The sequence below is a fragment of the Mustela nivalis genome, assembly GCF_964662115.1.
Source record: "Mustela nivalis genome assembly, chromosome: 6".
Classification (NCBI taxonomy): domain Eukaryota; kingdom Metazoa; phylum Chordata; class Mammalia; order Carnivora; family Mustelidae; genus Mustela; species Mustela nivalis.
In genome coordinates, this window is record NC_139025.1 from 28,652,186 (window position 1) to 28,670,304 (window position 18,119).

At 41.9% G+C, this 18,119-nt stretch overlaps 1 protein-coding gene across 11 annotated transcripts in view; it reads right to left on the bottom strand.

The window, feature by feature from the left end:
• The window catches only part of EFCAB11 (EF-hand calcium binding domain 11), a 287,845-nt gene that overhangs the window by 128,432 nt on the left and 141,294 nt on the right, over positions 1–18,119 (bottom strand). For 3 of the 11 annotated variants that reach the window (XM_082733921.1, XM_082733914.1, XM_082733917.1), the window contains 2 exons: positions 9,963–10,008; positions 9,638–9,852 (listed from right to left, as the gene is read on the bottom strand). The exons of 5 other annotated variants lie outside the window; for them this stretch is intronic. In XM_082733921.1, coding sequence (XP_082590047.1) covers positions 9,814–9,852; positions 9,963–10,008 — 85 coding nt within the window. In that variant the 3' untranslated portion in view covers positions 9,638–9,813. 3 more of the 11 variants (XM_082733923.1, XM_082733918.1, XM_082733905.1) reach the window with 2 other exon arrangements.

The window sequence follows — 18,119 nt, forward strand, 5'->3', positions numbered from 1 at the left end:
GGATGGCACCTTATAACTTTCTCAGTGTTATGAGGAATTATGAAGTTCAAAAGAAGAATAAAGGGATATCTTTTCAATAGGTCCAAAGCTAAGGGATTTCTTTCCTTGAAATGTATATTGAAAGTAATATAATAGGACAGCTGGGTACTTTTTTCTTAGTTTTTTGAAGGTTCTCCAAATGCAATTCAAAAGCAGGTACTTTAAACGATATGAGGTCTCTCCTTTGTCAGAAACCAACCCAAATCATATAAGAGGCTGTGAATATACTTCCCCATGGCAAAGGCTTGACCCTTGAGTGTTCAAAGAGTCTTATAAAGGTGCCATAAAGTGGTGGTCTTCAAAGTTTTTTGCTAAAGTATCCCATAACATGATATTGAAAAGCTATGTATCCCTTTGCATATTTTTAATTGACATCTACAGTTTGGTTAGAAATTTAAATAGTAGCATGGGATATAGCTCCACCATAGTAAAAGTGTAATATGAAAAACTTTAAATTAAAACTTTTAATTTTAGAACAGCTTTAGATTTATAGAAATATTGTGAAATAGTACAAAGTGCCCATATATCTCAAACCCAGTGTAACCTATTATTAAAATCTTTTATTAGTATGGTACCTTTTTTATAGTGAAGGAATCAATATTGGTACAATATTATTAACTAAAGTTCTTACTTTATTCAGATTCCCTGAATTTTTATCTAATGTCTTTTTCCTATGTCAGGATCCCATCCTGGCTATCACATTATATTTGGTTGTCGTGTCTCTTTAGGCATGACAGGTCTCCTTGGCTATGACAGTTTCTCAGACATTCCTTGTTTTTGCTGACCTTGAGATTTTTGAGGAGTATTAGGCATTTTGTAGAATGTTTCTGAACTGAGATGTGCCCAATGTTTTCCTCACGATTAGGCTGGGGTTGTGGGATTTGGGGAGAAAATTCAGAGAGGTAAAGTGTTGTTTTCATCACCTACATAAGGGTTCATAGCATCAACATGATTTTATTTTATTTTTTTTTAAAGATTTTATTTATTTGTCAGAGAGCGAGCGAGCGAGAGCGAGCACAGGCAGACAGAGTGGCAGGCAGAGTCAGAGGGAGAAGCAGGCTCCCTGCAGAGCAAGGAGCCCGATGTGGGACTCGATCCCATGACGCTGGGATGATGACCTGAGCTGAAGGCAGCTGCTTAACCAACTGAGCCACCCAGGCATCCCTCAACATGATTTTCTATTGTTAATATTGACCTTGATCACCTGGCTGAGGTAGGAATTGTCAGGTTTTTCCACTGTTACTCTGTGCCCCACCCCCTGCTTCCTCACTGTACTCTTTGGGAGAGAGTCATTATATTCAGTCCACAATTAAGAAATGGAGAGTTGTGCTTGCTCTTTGAGGGCAGAGAACTGACATAAATTACTTGGAATTCTTCTGCACAGGAGATTTGTCTCTACTCTTCCCTTTATTTCTTTATTCAATCATTTATTTGAATCAGTATGGACTCACGGATATTTATTTTACTTTGGGTTACAACCCAATACTACTTTATCAATTTTGTTGATTATTCCAACTTTGGCCATTGGGCACTCTTTCTTTTGGTTTCTATGTTCCTTTGTCATATTCTCTGTCACAAAGGGGGTCTTGTTTGGTTTTTGTTTTTGTTTGCTTTTTTTGTTTTGTTTGCTATCTTACTTTCTAGCACTGTAAGATGCTCCAGGCTTATCTTGTATTTTTTGCCACACTAAAACCCACATATATTTAACCCACACCCAGCAAAAAACTTGATAATCACTAATCTTAATCAAAATTATAGTTTTGCCTTTTCCAGAATGTCACATTGGTACAATTTTTTACACTTTTTCACATTAGCTTCATTACTTAATACACACATTAAGACTCACTATCAAGCCACTTTTGTGGCTGGATAATAATTCCACTGCATGACTATACCACATTTTGTTTATCCATTCACTTCCTGAAGGACATCTTGGTAGCTTCTAGTTTTTGGTGATTATGAAGAAAGCTGATATAAACATTCATGTGCAAGTTTTTATGTGGAGAGAAGTTTTCAAGTCAGTTGAGTAAATATGTAGGAGTATGATTGCTGGATCATATGGTAAGACTATACTTAGCTTTGTAAGAAACTGTCAAACTGTCTTCCAAAGTGGCTGTACCATTTTGCATTCCCACTAGCAATAAATGAGAGTAAACATCTCTAAACTGAAACTAAGAGAGGTGGGAAGAGGAGGAAGACAAGGAAGAGGAGGTGGTGGCGGTGGTGGGGGAAAGAACAGAGACTGAGAGACAGTTCAGATAATATCCTCATTATAACATATGTATAATTGGAGTCTGACAGGACATTCTCTTCAAGAATGTGGCAAAAGATATATTTGAAGAGATAATGGCCAAGAAGTTTCTATATTTAATGGAAGACAAAAAGTATCCTGGAATTTTGGTTTTTATTTGTAGTAGGGGGAGAAACTGTTAATGTAAGTTTTGTATATTGGCCAAAAAAAGCAGGTCCAATCAGATCTAGGATGGCCCACTGTATTTAATTCTATTTGTAAATATGAAAGGGATAGTAAAAACAAAAGAAGAAAGAAGGGAAAGAAAAAGGGGGAAGAGACAGAAATAAACAAGTTTCATCCCATGAGCAGTCTAATACAGATAGCAGTAGGGAAGGCTTGATGGAGAAATGGACTCAAGGGGCACCTGGGTGTCTCAGTCAGTTAAGTATCTGCCTTCTGGGTCAGGTCATGATCCAAGAGTCCCAGGGTCAAGTCTCAAGCCAGAATGAGTCCCACATCAGTTTCTCTGCTCAGCAGGGAGTCTGCTCCTCTCTCTCCCTCTGCTTCTCCCCCTGCTCATGCCCTCTCTCTTGCGCTCTCTCTCTCAAATAAATAAATAAAATCTTAAAAAGAAAAGAAAAGAAATGGACTCTAGCACTATCACTGCCATGTTTGGCCTTAGGAACATCATTTAAAAGTGAGGTCAGCTTCTTTCTTTAAAATGAAGATGACCAAACCTGGATTCTACTTTACAATGACGGTTATGATAATACTTGTGATGTATTTCTAGATCCTTGGTCAATTTTTTTCTATAAATCAAAAATTTATTGAAATTATTCTTCCTAAAGTCACACACTATAGCAAACTTAACTGTTTTTTTCCTCCTCTTTTTTTTTTTCAAGGATCAGTAAACCATAAAATAGGGAGTATATTTGATTTCAGTTTACACTTTCATGTAAATTAATCTGCATTTTCTGTGAAGTTACAGTAATGTTCTTTTTGATTCACATTTATGAGTATTTTATCAATTTAGTAATCTAAGAAATTTAGATTGAGCACTTAATATTTTATCATGTTCAACTGTTTCATGTTAAATTGCTTAAAGCCACTTTTCAATCCATGGGACCAAGCTGATTTAAATTGGTTGTATATGAAAGGTCACTTTGTGAACAGCTACTCTGATGCCATTAAATTTCAATTCATGTGTTATTTTAACTAATTCTGTAGTTCTAAACAGATTCCTCAAAAGTCACAAGAAAAAGGAAAGTAACCTATGGTTTGTTTTCATTAATCCTAAATTATACTTCTGTGAGTGAAGTGTGAACACAAAACAATATGATTGGTGAAACACACTGTTCAGAATGTGTGCAACACAGATAAGTGTTATGAAAATGCACATTTATTTTAAAAATGCTTCCATTGTTTAGAGCATTTCTAGAACTCTTCTTTGACAATTATCTTTAGAGCCCACACCACACTTTATTTTTTTAATTTAAATTAAATTAGCCAACGTATAGTACATCACTGTTTTTGATATAATGTTCAATGATTCATTAGTTGCATATAACACCCAGTGCTCATCACATCATGTGCCCTCCTTAATGCCCACCACCCAGTTACCCCATCCCCCACCCGCCTCCTCTTCTGCAACCCTCAGTTTGTTTCCCAGTCAAGAGACTCTCATGGTTTGTCTCCCTCTCTAATTTTTTCCCATTCAGTTTTCCCTCTCTTCCCCTATGATCCACTGCACTATTTCTTATATTCCACATATGAGTGAAGGCATTTGATATTGTCTTTCTCTGACTGATATATTTCACTTAGCATTAATCCCCTCCAGTTCCAACCATGTCAATGTAATGGTAGGTATTCATCCTTTCTGATCGCTGAGAAATATTCCATTGTATTTATGTACCACATCTTCTTTATCCATTCATCTGTTGAAGGACATCTCAACTTCCACAATTTGGCTATTGTGGACATTGCTGCTATGAACATTGAGGTGCAGGTGTCCCTTCTTTTCAGTACACCTGCAGCACACTTTAAAAGAGATTGTGTCTGGTGGCAAATCTTTGACTTGATTAATAACCCAATGGAATGTGGGTCTGATTAATTACCCAATGGAGTTTGGGTTAAGCCCAGTGATGTGTTAAGATGGGAATTAATATGTCTATTATGTGTTAGATGTTTGACTTGGGGTGGCCAATGAATCTGGATAAATTCATTTTGGGTCAAAAACAAAGTGTAATTATAGAATACGGACCAATGTTATGGATGATTTTTCCCACTGGAGGCAATGCAGCATGGCAGGAAGGTATCTGTATTTAGTAAGGCTGACAGGTTTGAATCATCATCCTAACACTCTCTACCCACCTCATCACTTGGCCTAAGTCAAGTCATTTAGACTCAGAGATTTGTTTCCTCATTTGTAAAAGAAGCTGACTAAAATTATCTCAATAAATTTTCAAGAATAAAATCTTTTTTTAAAGATTTTATTTATTTATTTGACAGACAGAGATCACAAGTAGGCAGAGAAGCAGGTAGAGAGATAGGAGGAAGCAGGCTCCCTGCTGAGCAGAGAGCCCGATGAGGGCTCCATCCCAGGACCCTGGGATGATGACCTGAGCCGAAGGCAGAGGCTTTAACCCACTGAGCCACCCAGGCGCCCCAAGAATAAAATCTCTAAAACTACAAAATACTTAGCATAATTAGGCCCCATTCCCTCTTCACAAGTGACAACTGTGAGGGGAAGATAGTCATTAGGATGAAGGTGGCCCAGTATTTTTTTCATGGAATTTTATTATTTATGGTTGCATTTTCCTATTTTCCTCAGATATTAATTCCAAGGTTATCTGTTACTTTCCTACTTGGGGCAAAGATCTGTTTGACATTTTGTTGTTTTGGGCATAAGGGACCATGTGCAGGTGTGAGTCACCTAGTTGTGGGATGGGACGAATAGGTGGTTGTGAAATATGAAGCTGAACATATAAGTTGAGACCAGATTATAGAGGGCTTTGAATGACATATTAAAGGATGAGACATTATCCGATAGAAAGGGGGGCTACTAAGAGCTTTGGAGCAGAGAAAAAATAAATTTTGTCTGTGCTCTGGGAAGATAATTGACATGCTAGACAAAATTTCCTGACAGCGGGATCTGTTTCTTACTTATCAGCACATCCTTTACTCTTCTTTATACCAATGAAAAGAAAAACGAATGGCTGGATGGGAGGATGGGAGTGGGAATCAGAACACAGCGGGGAGACCATGATGGGCTGGAAGAAAATGTCACAGAGTTACTGCAGACACTGTGACTGGCTGAGTGTCAGAGCGGAGGAAGATGGGGGAGACTTGAAAAGAACCCTGAGGCAGCTGGCTTGGATGACAGCTCAGGGTGGGTGGCCGGGTGGTTGCCATTAACAGAAATAGAAAACACAGAGTGAGAAAGCAATTTCGAAAATTAGAGGAAACAACAAGTCTGATTTTAGTTCAGTGAGTTTGGAATTGAGGTGGAAATGTCCAACAGGCAAATGAAAACCAGTCTGGGTTGAGCAGAGGTTAAGACTAACAATAAAGATTTGTTTGTGGAGTCATATCCATAAAGATGTTAGCTGACATCTGGGGAGCAGAGGAAATGATCCGTAGAGAACGTTGATCAAGACTGGCCAACTACAGGGGCGCGTGGGTGGCTCAGTGGGTTAAGCCTCTACTTTTGGCTCAGTTCATGGTCTCAGGGTCTTGGGATCAAGCCGCATATCGGCCTCTCTGCTCAGCAGGGAGCCTGCTTCCTCCTCCCCCTCTGCCTGTCTCTCTGCCTACTTGCAATCACTCTGTGTCAAATAAATAAATAAAATCTTCAAAAAAAAAAAAAAAGAAGAAGAAGAAGACTGGCCAACTACAGGAGAATACTAATAATACGGGATGGCTGTAGGAGAGGAATCAGGAAAGGATAGTAGGAAAAATGGGCACAGAAATACCACGAGAGGGCAATGTCATGGAGCATAAAGGGAGAAGGGCCCAGAAGGGACAAGTGCAGTGAGGTCTGAGAGGCACTGGTAGGCTTGCCTGCAGGAGATCTGCGGTGAACTCTTTGAGAACTGTTGCCACAGGGGAAGACTGGAGTTGATTATAGTGATAGGTCAAGTAGAGGCTGGGACGTTGGAGACAGAAGGCCTTCCTCTTCCATCTTCAACTATCTCTTGCTAGTCTTTTTAGAAGACTCTTCTCTCTGCTGCCCCAGTAAATGTTGATGTTACCTAGGACTCTGTCCTTGGCTCTATGCTTGTAAGTTAGGGTTCTCTTGGTTTCAAATAACAGAAAGCAACTCCAGCTGGCTTGAGTAGAAAGATTTATTGGAAGGGTACAGGGTTACCTCATAGGACCCAAAGGGTTATGACTGGGCTTTGCACACAAGCTTTAATGAGAAAGTAAGTAGCATAGGGTTTCTCCAGCTTCTTTCTTGTTCTCTAGTTGTTTCATTTTCTGCTCTTGTTGCAAATCAGCTGCCTCAGTTTTCCAGGCCTTGTGGTGGAAAACATGTCTGCTGTTTCCTCCTGAGCCATAACTACCCACTCAGCCACTCAGAGGAGCACTGCTGTGTCTCACTCACTCTCATTCTTGATGTCCTCCAAGGGAAGGGATGGAGTTGATCAACTTGCATAGATGCCCATCCATTCAACTGAGGGCAGACTGACAAGGTCACACTCTACAGACAGTATCATGTGGCCTGGAGATGAGGGTAGGGCCTGGGACCTGGAACTGAGAAGCTAAAAGGAAAACTCAGAGGATGAGGATTTGGATCACACCTAGGGGAAGTGATAAGGAGGAGAAGGTAACACGAAGTGTTTCTCACCTTCCCTTTCTTTTTGGTCTTCACTCTGAGAGCCTGGACCCTCCTAAGCAGCCAATCCTAGGTGTGTCCTCCATCCTAGACTAAGTGCACTCGCTTTTTATCAACTTTCACTCCCAGTACACTTGGGAGTGTCCAGTGGCCATGTCTATACCCTCTAGATGAACCAGAGTTGACTGATCCATAGGTCAACCAGAGCCTCTTTCTGGGTCTTTGGACTTGCAACTGGACAGATCATGGGCCAACTCCTTGTTCGAACCAAGAAAGGCTGATGGTGATTATGGCATAGAGGCAGGGTCTGGAGGTACTGGCACTGCTAGTTATCTTGAAACTCAGCTGCACCACTGCCTTCCTTATGTTAGACTCCATAAGCTAGCCTAGTATTTTCTAGTAAGTTCCCTCTGCATCTAAACTCATTAGGATAGATTTCTGTCATTGAGACCGAAAAAATCCTGGACTAATCCAGGGCCAAGGGAGTTGCCCGATAGCTATTCCCAGCCTGGCCTCTTGCCTCCCACGTCAACTGGAGAAAGTGAATCCTCTCTTTCTCTTGTCATGTTTCCCGGGAGAAACAAGGTCCAAATAGTGACTGCAATTCAAGGTTTTGGTATCCTGGCAATTTCTGAAATACTGGCATTTTGTTGGTGACTTACTCTGATTTTTAAAAAATCTAAAATCCATATCACTTATATATTGAGATGGAGTTCTGATGAAAACACTTCCTGAACAAACTCTACCAAAGTCACAAAGGGCTTTCCATCAGCCGGAACAATTTGTACTAGAACACACAGGATACTCAAGGAACCTTGGATCCACTTTGCTTTTTAAAATAATATTTCATTTGTACTTCTCAATGATTTTTAGACTTTTCTTCATTTTTGATATTGTTTAGTTTGTTAGTTTTTGAAAAAGTTTTTTTTTTTTTTTTTAAGATTTGATTTATCCATTGGACAGACAGAGATCACAAGTAGGCAGAGAGGCAGGCAGAGAGAGGAAGGGAAGCAGGCTCCCCGCTGAGCAGAGAGCCGGACGCGGGGCTCAATCCCAGGAGCTTGGGATCATGACCTGAGCCGAAGGCAGAGGCTTCAACTCAATGAGCCACCCAGGCGCCCCTGAAAAAGTTTTTAAGGTCTTTTTATTTTGTAACAGTTTTAGATTTGCAGAAAAAATGTAAAGGTAGTATTATTAACTAAAGTCCATTCTTTTTTTTTTTTTTTTTAAAGATTGTATTTGTTTATTTGACAGAGAGAGAGAGAGAGCACAAGCAGGGGTAGAAGCAGGCAGAGGGAGAAGCAGGCTACCCACTGAGAGGGGAGCCAGATGCAGGGCTTGATTCCACACGCCTGGATCATGACCTGAGTGGAAGGCAGACCCTCAACCAACTGAGCCACCCAGGTGCCCCCTAAAGTCCATTCTTTATTAGTGTCTACCTAAGGTCCTTTTTTCTATTCTAAGACCATCAAATTATATGTTTTGTCTCCTGAGGTTCCTTTGATTTGTAACAGTTTAAGATCTTATTTTTAAGTTTATCTGCCAATAATTTGTGTTTGAATGATGCTTGTTTAATGTTTCTATTTTACAAATGCATATTTTTATTTGATCTTTAAATGTTTACTACTTCTAAAATTTGAATTAGATGTTTTCCTAATGTTAATGTTGTGATTCCTGAACACTTGGAGATAAAACATTGGCACTGATACCGGCATTTATCTGAAATCAGTGCTGAGGGTCCCAGGTCACAGTTTCTGTTTGGGGACAGCATTACCAAACCCTACGTGCAGACGGGCAAAAGATGGAGAATGTGAACGCACACAGCTCAGGCTCTTGGCCCAGGTGCGGCCACTCACAACCAGGAAGTGTGCAGCAGAGGACAATTGGGTAGCCACACGAACCCCAGGCCCAAGCCATCCGAAAGCGCTCCCCAAATAAATCTTTTGCGCCCAGTATCCTTCTGTACTGTACACTGTTCTTCCTCTGTATCCAGCTGGAGAAGACTTAATTGTGCCAGCCCAATTTGTTTCTTTAAATTTTGTATAGCAAGTGCCCTAGGGCCATTTTTCAATGAAGATTTTGACACTGGGTACTTTATCCTAGAGAAATCTTAAGTCCTTGTTTTTCCAGTGCTTTTTTGTTCATCGCTTGGAACATCGTTAAGCACTCAGTACACACAGGTGCTATTATTTGTTCAAACAAAGTTGAACGCAAGAAGGAAACTGGTACCATTGGCAGGAAAAAGCAACTTCTCTCCAGACATTAGGAACCAATGAGAATCATGGAGCGAGCAGGTGGGGTGGGGAGGACTGGTGAGTGGAGTGCCCCAGCCGGCAGTGTGGGTGGGCATGGTGGACTGAGAGTGAAGAGGAGGTGTGGGGCCACCCCCAGTGGCAGAGCCAGCAGCAGCCTGGCTCAGGGCTACGAGCCCCAGTGGAAGATTTGATTTATCCATGGGACAGACAGAGATCACAAGTAGGCATGTGGAATGACCTCCTCCAGGATTCTGCCATGCAAGTAATACCAGCATCTGAAAACCACGATGGAGAGTTTAATCAGAAGTATGCAGCATAGTTACATCACTAACGGAGTGGAGTTTGACGTTTAAATACACATTATGACCTATTTGTCTCCCCAGAGGTTGCCAAAAGCGGTTCACAATAGTTAGGCTTCATTTTGTCCATAGTTCATGGCATATTCAAAGTCTCTAAAGCTGACAAGACCATCTGAGTCTTGATCTACTTCCCTGGAAAAAGAAACAAAAGTTATTTCGTTATTTACAGATTATTTTTTGTCTCACACATTAAGAGCGTTCCACAATCTTTATTTCTTTGCATGTTCATGAGAGGCACCTACTTGAAGGCAAACTTGAAGCCCATTTTTTTTCTTACATTGATAATGCCTACAGAGGGAAGGAAAGGAAAAGGTACTTACTAAAACCTACAAAAATAATATATTCCATACATTTAAAGAAATAAAGCCAAATGCACAGGTTTTTAAAGAAAAGCAGAAATGGTTTTTCTAATCATCCTGCACATTCTTTCTGTGATATACCAACAAATATATATGCATCACACAGCAGAAATGTGGAATAAACCAACGAGAGATAAGAAAAGTGTTTGGGGAATAAATAGCAGTGACGGGGACAATGACTGACACCTACACTGTGCTGCCTTGACGTTCCTCATCTTATTGAATCTTGGCATGATGCTGGTAAGGGTCCACTTTACAGACAGAGACACTGATCTGGAAGCGGTCCATCAATTTCACAAGATCACACTGCTGGTAAGTAGCAGACGTGGAACACAGATCAAGACCACGACATTCCCAAACCAAAGCTTTCAAAGTACTCCACTGCAAGGCGGCCTCCCTACTTACACAGAACAGTCCAAGGAGAAGGGGTTGTATTGCAATTTCACGTGGCTAACTCTAGCTCCAGAAGTCTTCACTGGCTTCAGGTGTGGTGTTAAATCCTCACAAACACCCGATAAGCTTTTCTGGTGCAGAGCGGTAAAGATGGGAGCCTCTGGCTGGTTGGCTGAGGCTGTGGGTGGCCTCAGTTGGGATGGCCCTATGTGACCCTAGAACCACTGAGACAGGAGCATGGCTCCCTTGACAGGGCCAGAGAAATAGCACCCTCTCCACATGGGTAAGATAACACATGTCAGAAGGACAAAAATCACAGCATTAGAAACACATTTCAACCAGGACCAGGAAAACTAACATTTATTTAAGAAGTGTGTTTGAGGGATGCCTGGGTGGCTCAGTTGGTTAAGCTGCTTCCTTAGGCTCAGGTCATGATCCCAGGGTCTTTGGATCGAGTCCCGCATCGGGCTCCTTGCTCAGCAGGCTCTCTCTCTCTGTCTCTGCCTGCTGCTCTACCTGCTTCTGTTCTCCCTGTCTCTAACAAGTAAATAAATAAATAAATAAAATCTTAAAAGAAAATAAAGAAGTGTGTTTGAAAGGGTAACTGATGAGTAGTGGTCACAATTCCTCTTTGGGGGGCCTTCTAAAACAATACATTACATTCCTTATGTGGAGCTCCTGTGGTTGACGCAAATTATTTGTTGAAACAACAAATGGTATCAACCATGACACAGGGCTTTTTAAAGCAAAGACTGGCCCAAGTAACAGAGCCACTAATCACTGTAATAGTTTTAAAGCAGGCTTTTAAAATATTGAATTCTAAAATAAACTTTCTGAATATTTCATGCCAAAGTCTCTGAAGTCTATAATGGTTCTGGATAGTGATGATAATTTTTCATTCTTTTGAAGTACAGAAAATCCCTACTTCTCTGCCCCAGGGCAAAACCATGTTGCAGTGTGTTAGCGTAAAATGACTGCAGACTGCAGAGGCCATTATTCTTGCTACTTCTTTTGGTAAAATATACATGATGATTTCATGCTATAACAGGACCAAAAGCAGAATGTTAGATCTCTTCTAAGGGATTAGAAATAATCAGTATCACATGTTACTGACTACGGAAAATAAACCTTCCCTTTTATTAAATTAGATAATTGAAGATTCTTAATATTGCCTAAGTATTTTTCCCAAGGAATTGGATTAGATCAGTGGCCTTTTTTCTTTCCACTCTGAACTGGTATGGTTGAACTATAAATCCCAGAGGGTAGGTTAAGAGGATAACCTAGAAAAGTAATGTTTGGAATAAACTGCTTCTGATAATATTTTCTCAGTATGTTTGTTCACTTACTGAGATGCTGAATGTTTGTGGAAAAGGGAATCCCTTTTTCTCAGTAAATAACCTTCATTGTAATTGCATTCACTTATTTTTCTTGTTGTCTTTGCCAAAATTTCCCATCATAAAATGGGCACGGTATAACCAAGAATCATTAAAATGGAAACATTTATTCATAAGGTTCGTAGTGGCATTTTATTCACATAGTGAATGTGAACATTGTGTTTATATTTAGAATGAGACGTGGTAAAATACCTTCTATCTTCTGACTTTTCTTCCTCATTCTGTGTGTGTGTGTGAGAGAGAGAGAGAGAGAGAGAGAGACAGAGAGCAGGTCTGGTTGTCTCAAGGAGGGTAAAGAGGAAATTCACATTTCAGAGCTATAATTTTAAAAGCCGAAATATATTGTTTTTTCGAGGATGGAATTATCCTGAAGAAGGAAGGTTTCACAGCACCCACACTTGAATCGCCGCGTGATCGAAGAGCAGATGTGGCTGGCGGTTAGAAGCAGTGTGCGCGGAGATGAAGAAACGTCATTAGGTAGTGAGTTTCATCATTCCTGTTTACCGCATTCCCCCTTGGCAGGCGCTTGCTCTGGTTCTGGAAGGAGGGTGTGCTGTTTTGGTGTTACCAGCACTCACGGAGCACTAAAATACTCCACCACCTCTCACTCCAACTAGAAATGAATTCGGGGAGGATGAGAACTTTCTCTTGTTTCTGGCCGTGTCCCTACCTCTCAGCTCACTGCAGAAGACACATGTTTGCAGAGTACATCAATTTGTGGAATCAGTGGATCTGGAGAAACACCTGACAACATTAGGGAATATCCACAACCTTCCACGAAGGGTTGGGGGTCAAAGAAAGAGAGTACATCATCACTGCTTTTAGAGAGTCTGGAAACCAGCCAGAGAGAGAACGCGTGCTGACGAAGGCCCCCAGGAACCATCACTCAGGGACCCATAAGGAATAGTCAGTGGCGGTCTCCACGCCCAGTCGCATTTTGAAAACACAGACTAGGTACGAGAGAGACCAAAGCGCGAGATGAACTCTGGCAAACAAGGCTGCAGAGCAGAAGACGGATGGAAAGAACCGCTTGAGTGTCGGGCTGAATGACACAGAGGGAAATACAGAGCAGGAAACTGGAAACTGAGACAGAAGCTAGCCACATCTGAGTCTAACCTGCCCTGCAGCCGAAGCCCGAGCACTCCCATTGGGCTAAGTAGCAGCTCTTCCACCAGACAAGTGGATATAGATACAGACGAGTATACGGGCATCTATTTCAGCACTGGCTTTTCAAAGGAGTGAACAAAGCTCCCACAGATGTACAAGAGGAAAAGAAATGCTATTTGTTAACAACAGCAACTGCTTTCTAGAAATACAGGTCCAGTTAAATTGAAGCTTCCTGGTTTGCTTGCTTTTGAGATGCAGAAGCAAGATGTGGGACTGATTTGTGGAGCAGACTCAGGAGAGCTGAGCTGCTCTGTGTAACTCAGCACGAACAATTTAGGATTCTCGGGTGCAAGGGGGATGACAAGCCAGATACAAGAATGATGAGGAAGAATGGGCCACGGAGAGGCCGGAGATGGGGATCCTCCATGAAGGGACATGGCCCCTGGGAAAGTCTGTGGGGGTGCGGCGATCAGAAGTCCTTTACTCAACCGCTACGTTTACCGTGTGCTTCAAAGGTGTCTGTATTACTTGATAGAACCTCCTGTATCTTCACCAAGGAGTGCAAAAGGCAGGCTCTACTGCAGATGGTGTGTGTGTGTGTGTGTGTGTGTGTGTTGTGCGGGGGCTTCTGTGTTGACTTCGAAGCTGAAGACTGAGTTAGGAGATGGGTTCCATTTGAGCAGGTGCACAAGCCAGCAACAACTGTGGGGGATGGTTTGATGATCTATCAGCCGAATTAATGGAGAGGAAGGCGTGAGACTCACGGGCCTTCCAGATACTGTAAAAACGCTTCAGAAGTGCTTGAAAATCCTGCAGGGTGTGGAATGGGGCTCCCAGGCAACACTGAACTGTGACATACAGCAACACCCAGGCTGACACTGGGACACATTAAGAATTTCAGGCAAGACCAGACTCTGTCCACTTAGCTAGGTTCTGACAGTTTTCTGTTAAAATATAAACATTTTCTGACTCATCCTGTAAGTGGTTATAATTACTTTCATCAGCATGAGCTTTAGCATTTGTCTGTTACATCCTGACTTGTTAAGTGAGTTTCTGTTCTCTTCTTTTTGTGATGCTGTGTGGACTCCAACAGCCCGACTGAGATGGGCTGAGACCCAGAGGCTAGGTGGGTCCCACCCGGAAGGATCCAGGCTTTCACAATGAGAATCTCTCACTAAGGGAGGCCAGAGTGTTGCTTTAATACATTGTGAAGAGAAACAGAGGGGGTTTTCGAATTTTAAATTATATAAATAGTGACTGTTTTTCACAAGTAGTGTTTCCTGTATGAAAATATTTACATAATAGCTATTTCTTGTAATCTTTAGAAAATAGCTATTTCTTGGAAAATAGTTTTTGTAAAGTAATTCAATTACTTTACATGGCCAGGTCTCCCAAGCCAGATTTCAGATTGGAGTATGTGCTTTTTCCCAAGATACTTAAAAAAAAAAAAAGGGAAAAGATTATTTAAAATTAAAAATGAAGAAAAGAAAAAGAAAGAGGCAATGGTTTAATCTATTACATTGAAACAATGGAATATTCTCTATCAAAATAATATAGAGAATATAAACGTGATGTTTTTAAGTGGAAACAAGAATATAAACTAGTATGTATTATAATTACAATCTTATAAACATCAATTTCTTTTGGGCAGAATGTGGACGCGAATGTGAATGTGAAATGGTAAGTGGAAACTTCTCTTTGGGGTTATTTTGTCTTAGAGTATTTAAAAAATATATATATATTTTAAACACACTTTTTTTTTTTTTTTTAAGGACTTATTTACTTGAGGGAGACAGAATGAGAGAGAGCGAGAGCATGAGAGCGGAGAGTGTCAGAGGAAGAAGCAGACTCCCTGTTGAACAGGGAGCCCAATGCAGGACTCAATCCCAGGACGCCAGGATCATGACCTAAGCTGAAGGCAGTCGCTTTATCAACTGAGCCACCCAGGCGCCCCAAGTATTTTTTAATATTATTGATATTTTTCAACTGAAGGAATATTTTCATTCAGTCCAGATTTTCTGAGAAGATGGCCTTATTTTACAATGTGTAAACCCTCGACAGCTAGAGCAGTGTTTGGTTGGCTAATCTTTACCGTGGGAGGCTGTCCCGGGCACCGCAGCCTCTCTGGGCTCTACCCTCCTGATGTCCGTGGCACCCTCCGTCCTTGCTCCCCAGCGATGACAGCCAAAACATCTCCAGATATGGCCAAGTGTCCGCTGAGGGACAAAATCGTCCGTAGTTCAAAACTACCAGGCTAGAGGAACCACAGCCGGAGGCAATTCTTTGGAACATTCCAGCTACATCTACACTTACTACAATAATTGCTCTAAGGACTTAAAAAAAAAAAAACAAACCAACAGATGATTTCAGGGGCAGCTGAGGCACACGTTTCTTGGATGGGTTATGCCCAGTGCTCTGCCCTGCTCACACTAAGGCTCTGAATTGAGCCCAGAGAAGTCCGCACTCGAGAGGCAAGCTCTTGGTGTGATAACAGAGCCGGTGACAGGCATATCTGTGTTCCCAGCAAATACACTGACAGACAGCAATTATTTTGAGTTACTGTGATAGTCACACAGGGTTTTGAAAGTTGACGCTATATTTGATTCACCTGCAACATGAATGAGAAATTTAATGTGGAGGCAAAGATTTAAATTAGAAAAGTTTTCTTAGTGGAATTTTTGGGGTGGGGGAAAAAAAGAGAGAGAATCTCTTTCTCTTTGATTCTTTATGGAATAATTTAAACTAAAGTCAAAACTGCCATCACATTAGGGACAAAGCTGTCATCCTGACTGAACAGTGAGAATAGAAATTACCCTCCAAGCAAGGAGCCCCTGCTGGGGATGAGAGGACCCGCCAATTGAAGATGTGATGATGACAGCTTCTCCCGCAAGCAGCCTTCTCTTCTGAGGAGCCCGCTGGTTCTTTCCACCAGCGTGCTTGCCTCTTTGTTGATGAGAGTCCTGCAGGGCTCTACGGCAATCCGGTTGGTAATGTGTTTATTAATTTTACCTTTTTAAAGACACGTGTTAAGAAAAGCCATTCAGACATGCAGGAAAGATAAAAGAGATGTGTAGATGGTTTCTGGTCTTTTCTAGGTTCCTGTGTGACTTTGGCTGTTCACCAAAGTGTGGTGGACTCCCTGTGCGCCCACCTCATGTTCTCACCCCCATCTTTTAGCCCAGTCATGGCTGGAGGACTACCCCTCGGCATACCCAGTGCCAAGTATCTCTCACTGTCTTCCGGGGACCACTAACACCCAGATGTGGCCCTCGCACAGAGGCCGTCTGGAAGTGTGAAAAAATAAGGAGTGGACACCCCACGGGCCAACCCCTGCCCAGGGAGGGAGCAGGCGCCAGTGGATGTCGGCTCTCTCCTGTCCCTCAGGCAGGCAGACAACTCTGAAGTTGTCCTCTCGGCTCCCTGGAGGTTCTGGGGGGATTGAGCGCTAGTTGCTTCCAGAAGTAACAAATTTGGTTCACAGACCCCTGGGCTGGCTTGCCCTCAGTCTCTGTTCTGTGCTTGCTCACGGAGGTTCTTTCCCAAACAAGCTGCATGCCATTCCTCACCGAAAGCCCAGCTTTCAGGAAGAACCCAGGCTGAGACATGGCGGAAAGTTTATTTTGAGAGATGGAAGTTCTCCCGGGGCATTTAAATTGCCATCAGCCATAACATGTCACGTCAGATTCTCATGCAGGTGAGGGGTATCTCACTACCTGAAATAGATCAGAGTGTTCCTCTAGAAACATTTTTAGAGCAAATGAAATATTGCCTTTCAGAAGAGCTCTGAAGTGTGAAGCTCCAGACAACTGAATTGCCAGGGGTCACCAGAAAATGATAGGAGCAGGCTTTTCTGTCTAATACATGTGTCTTACTTAATACTATTTAGTCTGTCAGCAAGTCATTATTCTTTTAGCAGGAGGACAATACTTTCCTAAGTATGAGAGAGGTCACTGGCTTTGTGGATACAGAGGTATAGCCATGGACTGGCCAAGAGCAGGTGGGGGAATTGGGCACGTTGGCTGAATTGGGAAGGATAAAAGGCTGGCCAGACCAGATCAAGAATGAAGAATGACACAAGCCAGGCAAAGCTTTGGTCTCATTAAGATCAGACTCAACTTTCTAAATGAAAGACAGGGTGGATTTTGTTAGGTCCTTCCCCAGCATCTATCTTACACCTCTGTGCTACTCAGCAGCTGTGGGATTTGGGTGAATGGCTTGCCACCCCAGGCTCCAGGAGGGGCAGCTAACTGGCTGAAGCCAAGCACTATAGTCCCGCCCTCCTCACCACAGGGATTGGGTTTAACGATTAACTGGCCGGTCGGCACATGGCACTTCTCCCTTGGCCACTGCTGGATGGTAAGGAGTCGGTTCGACCATAATGAAGCCTAGGAATTCCGTTTGTGAGTTAAGAAGAAGCCCTTTCCTTGGAGAGTAGGGATGCAGAGGTGAGCTGGGCAGTATAATAGTCCTTTTTCTACCACAAGGAAGCAATCTCCCCAGTGGTGCATTGATTCAGAAATTTTCTGTACATGTGCATAAATGTCAATTATCAGCCTGAGAATGGTGCTATACACAGTGAGAGAAAGACACAGAAGAACAGCAGAGTGAGCTGTAGCCTAATCAAACCAGGCCTGAAGCATGCCTGAGGTCAAAATTTTTAGTCACCTGACCCAATGAAGTCAAGATTCAAGGATTGTTCAAGGCGGTCTGAAATGGATCCCTGATATTAACAAATTAAAGCATCCTGACATACCAGGGATCCCATCTGAAGTCTCTTCTCAACCTTGCAGTATCTGGAACTTGGTAGACATAGAACAGACACTCATAAGTACAATATTTGTGAAATGATTATTCCATTTTGAAATGAACCCTAAAATAATTCAGATTTTCTTGTTGGGTGCGATCTCAAGATTTGGGATTACTCTCCACAGTTCTGGATTCTGAAGAAGTTACTTTTCTTGCCGCATCCAACAAAAATCTCTATTTGTAGCGCCTTAACTGATTATGTGCTGAAAGAGGCTATTGATGGGACCAATATGGTTTTTTCCTTACAGAGCGACAGGATAGATTCTCCAGTCCAAGACAAAACAGAAAAATGGATGTGAAATGCAGTCACAGCTGGCAAAAGTGATTAACTATAAATAAT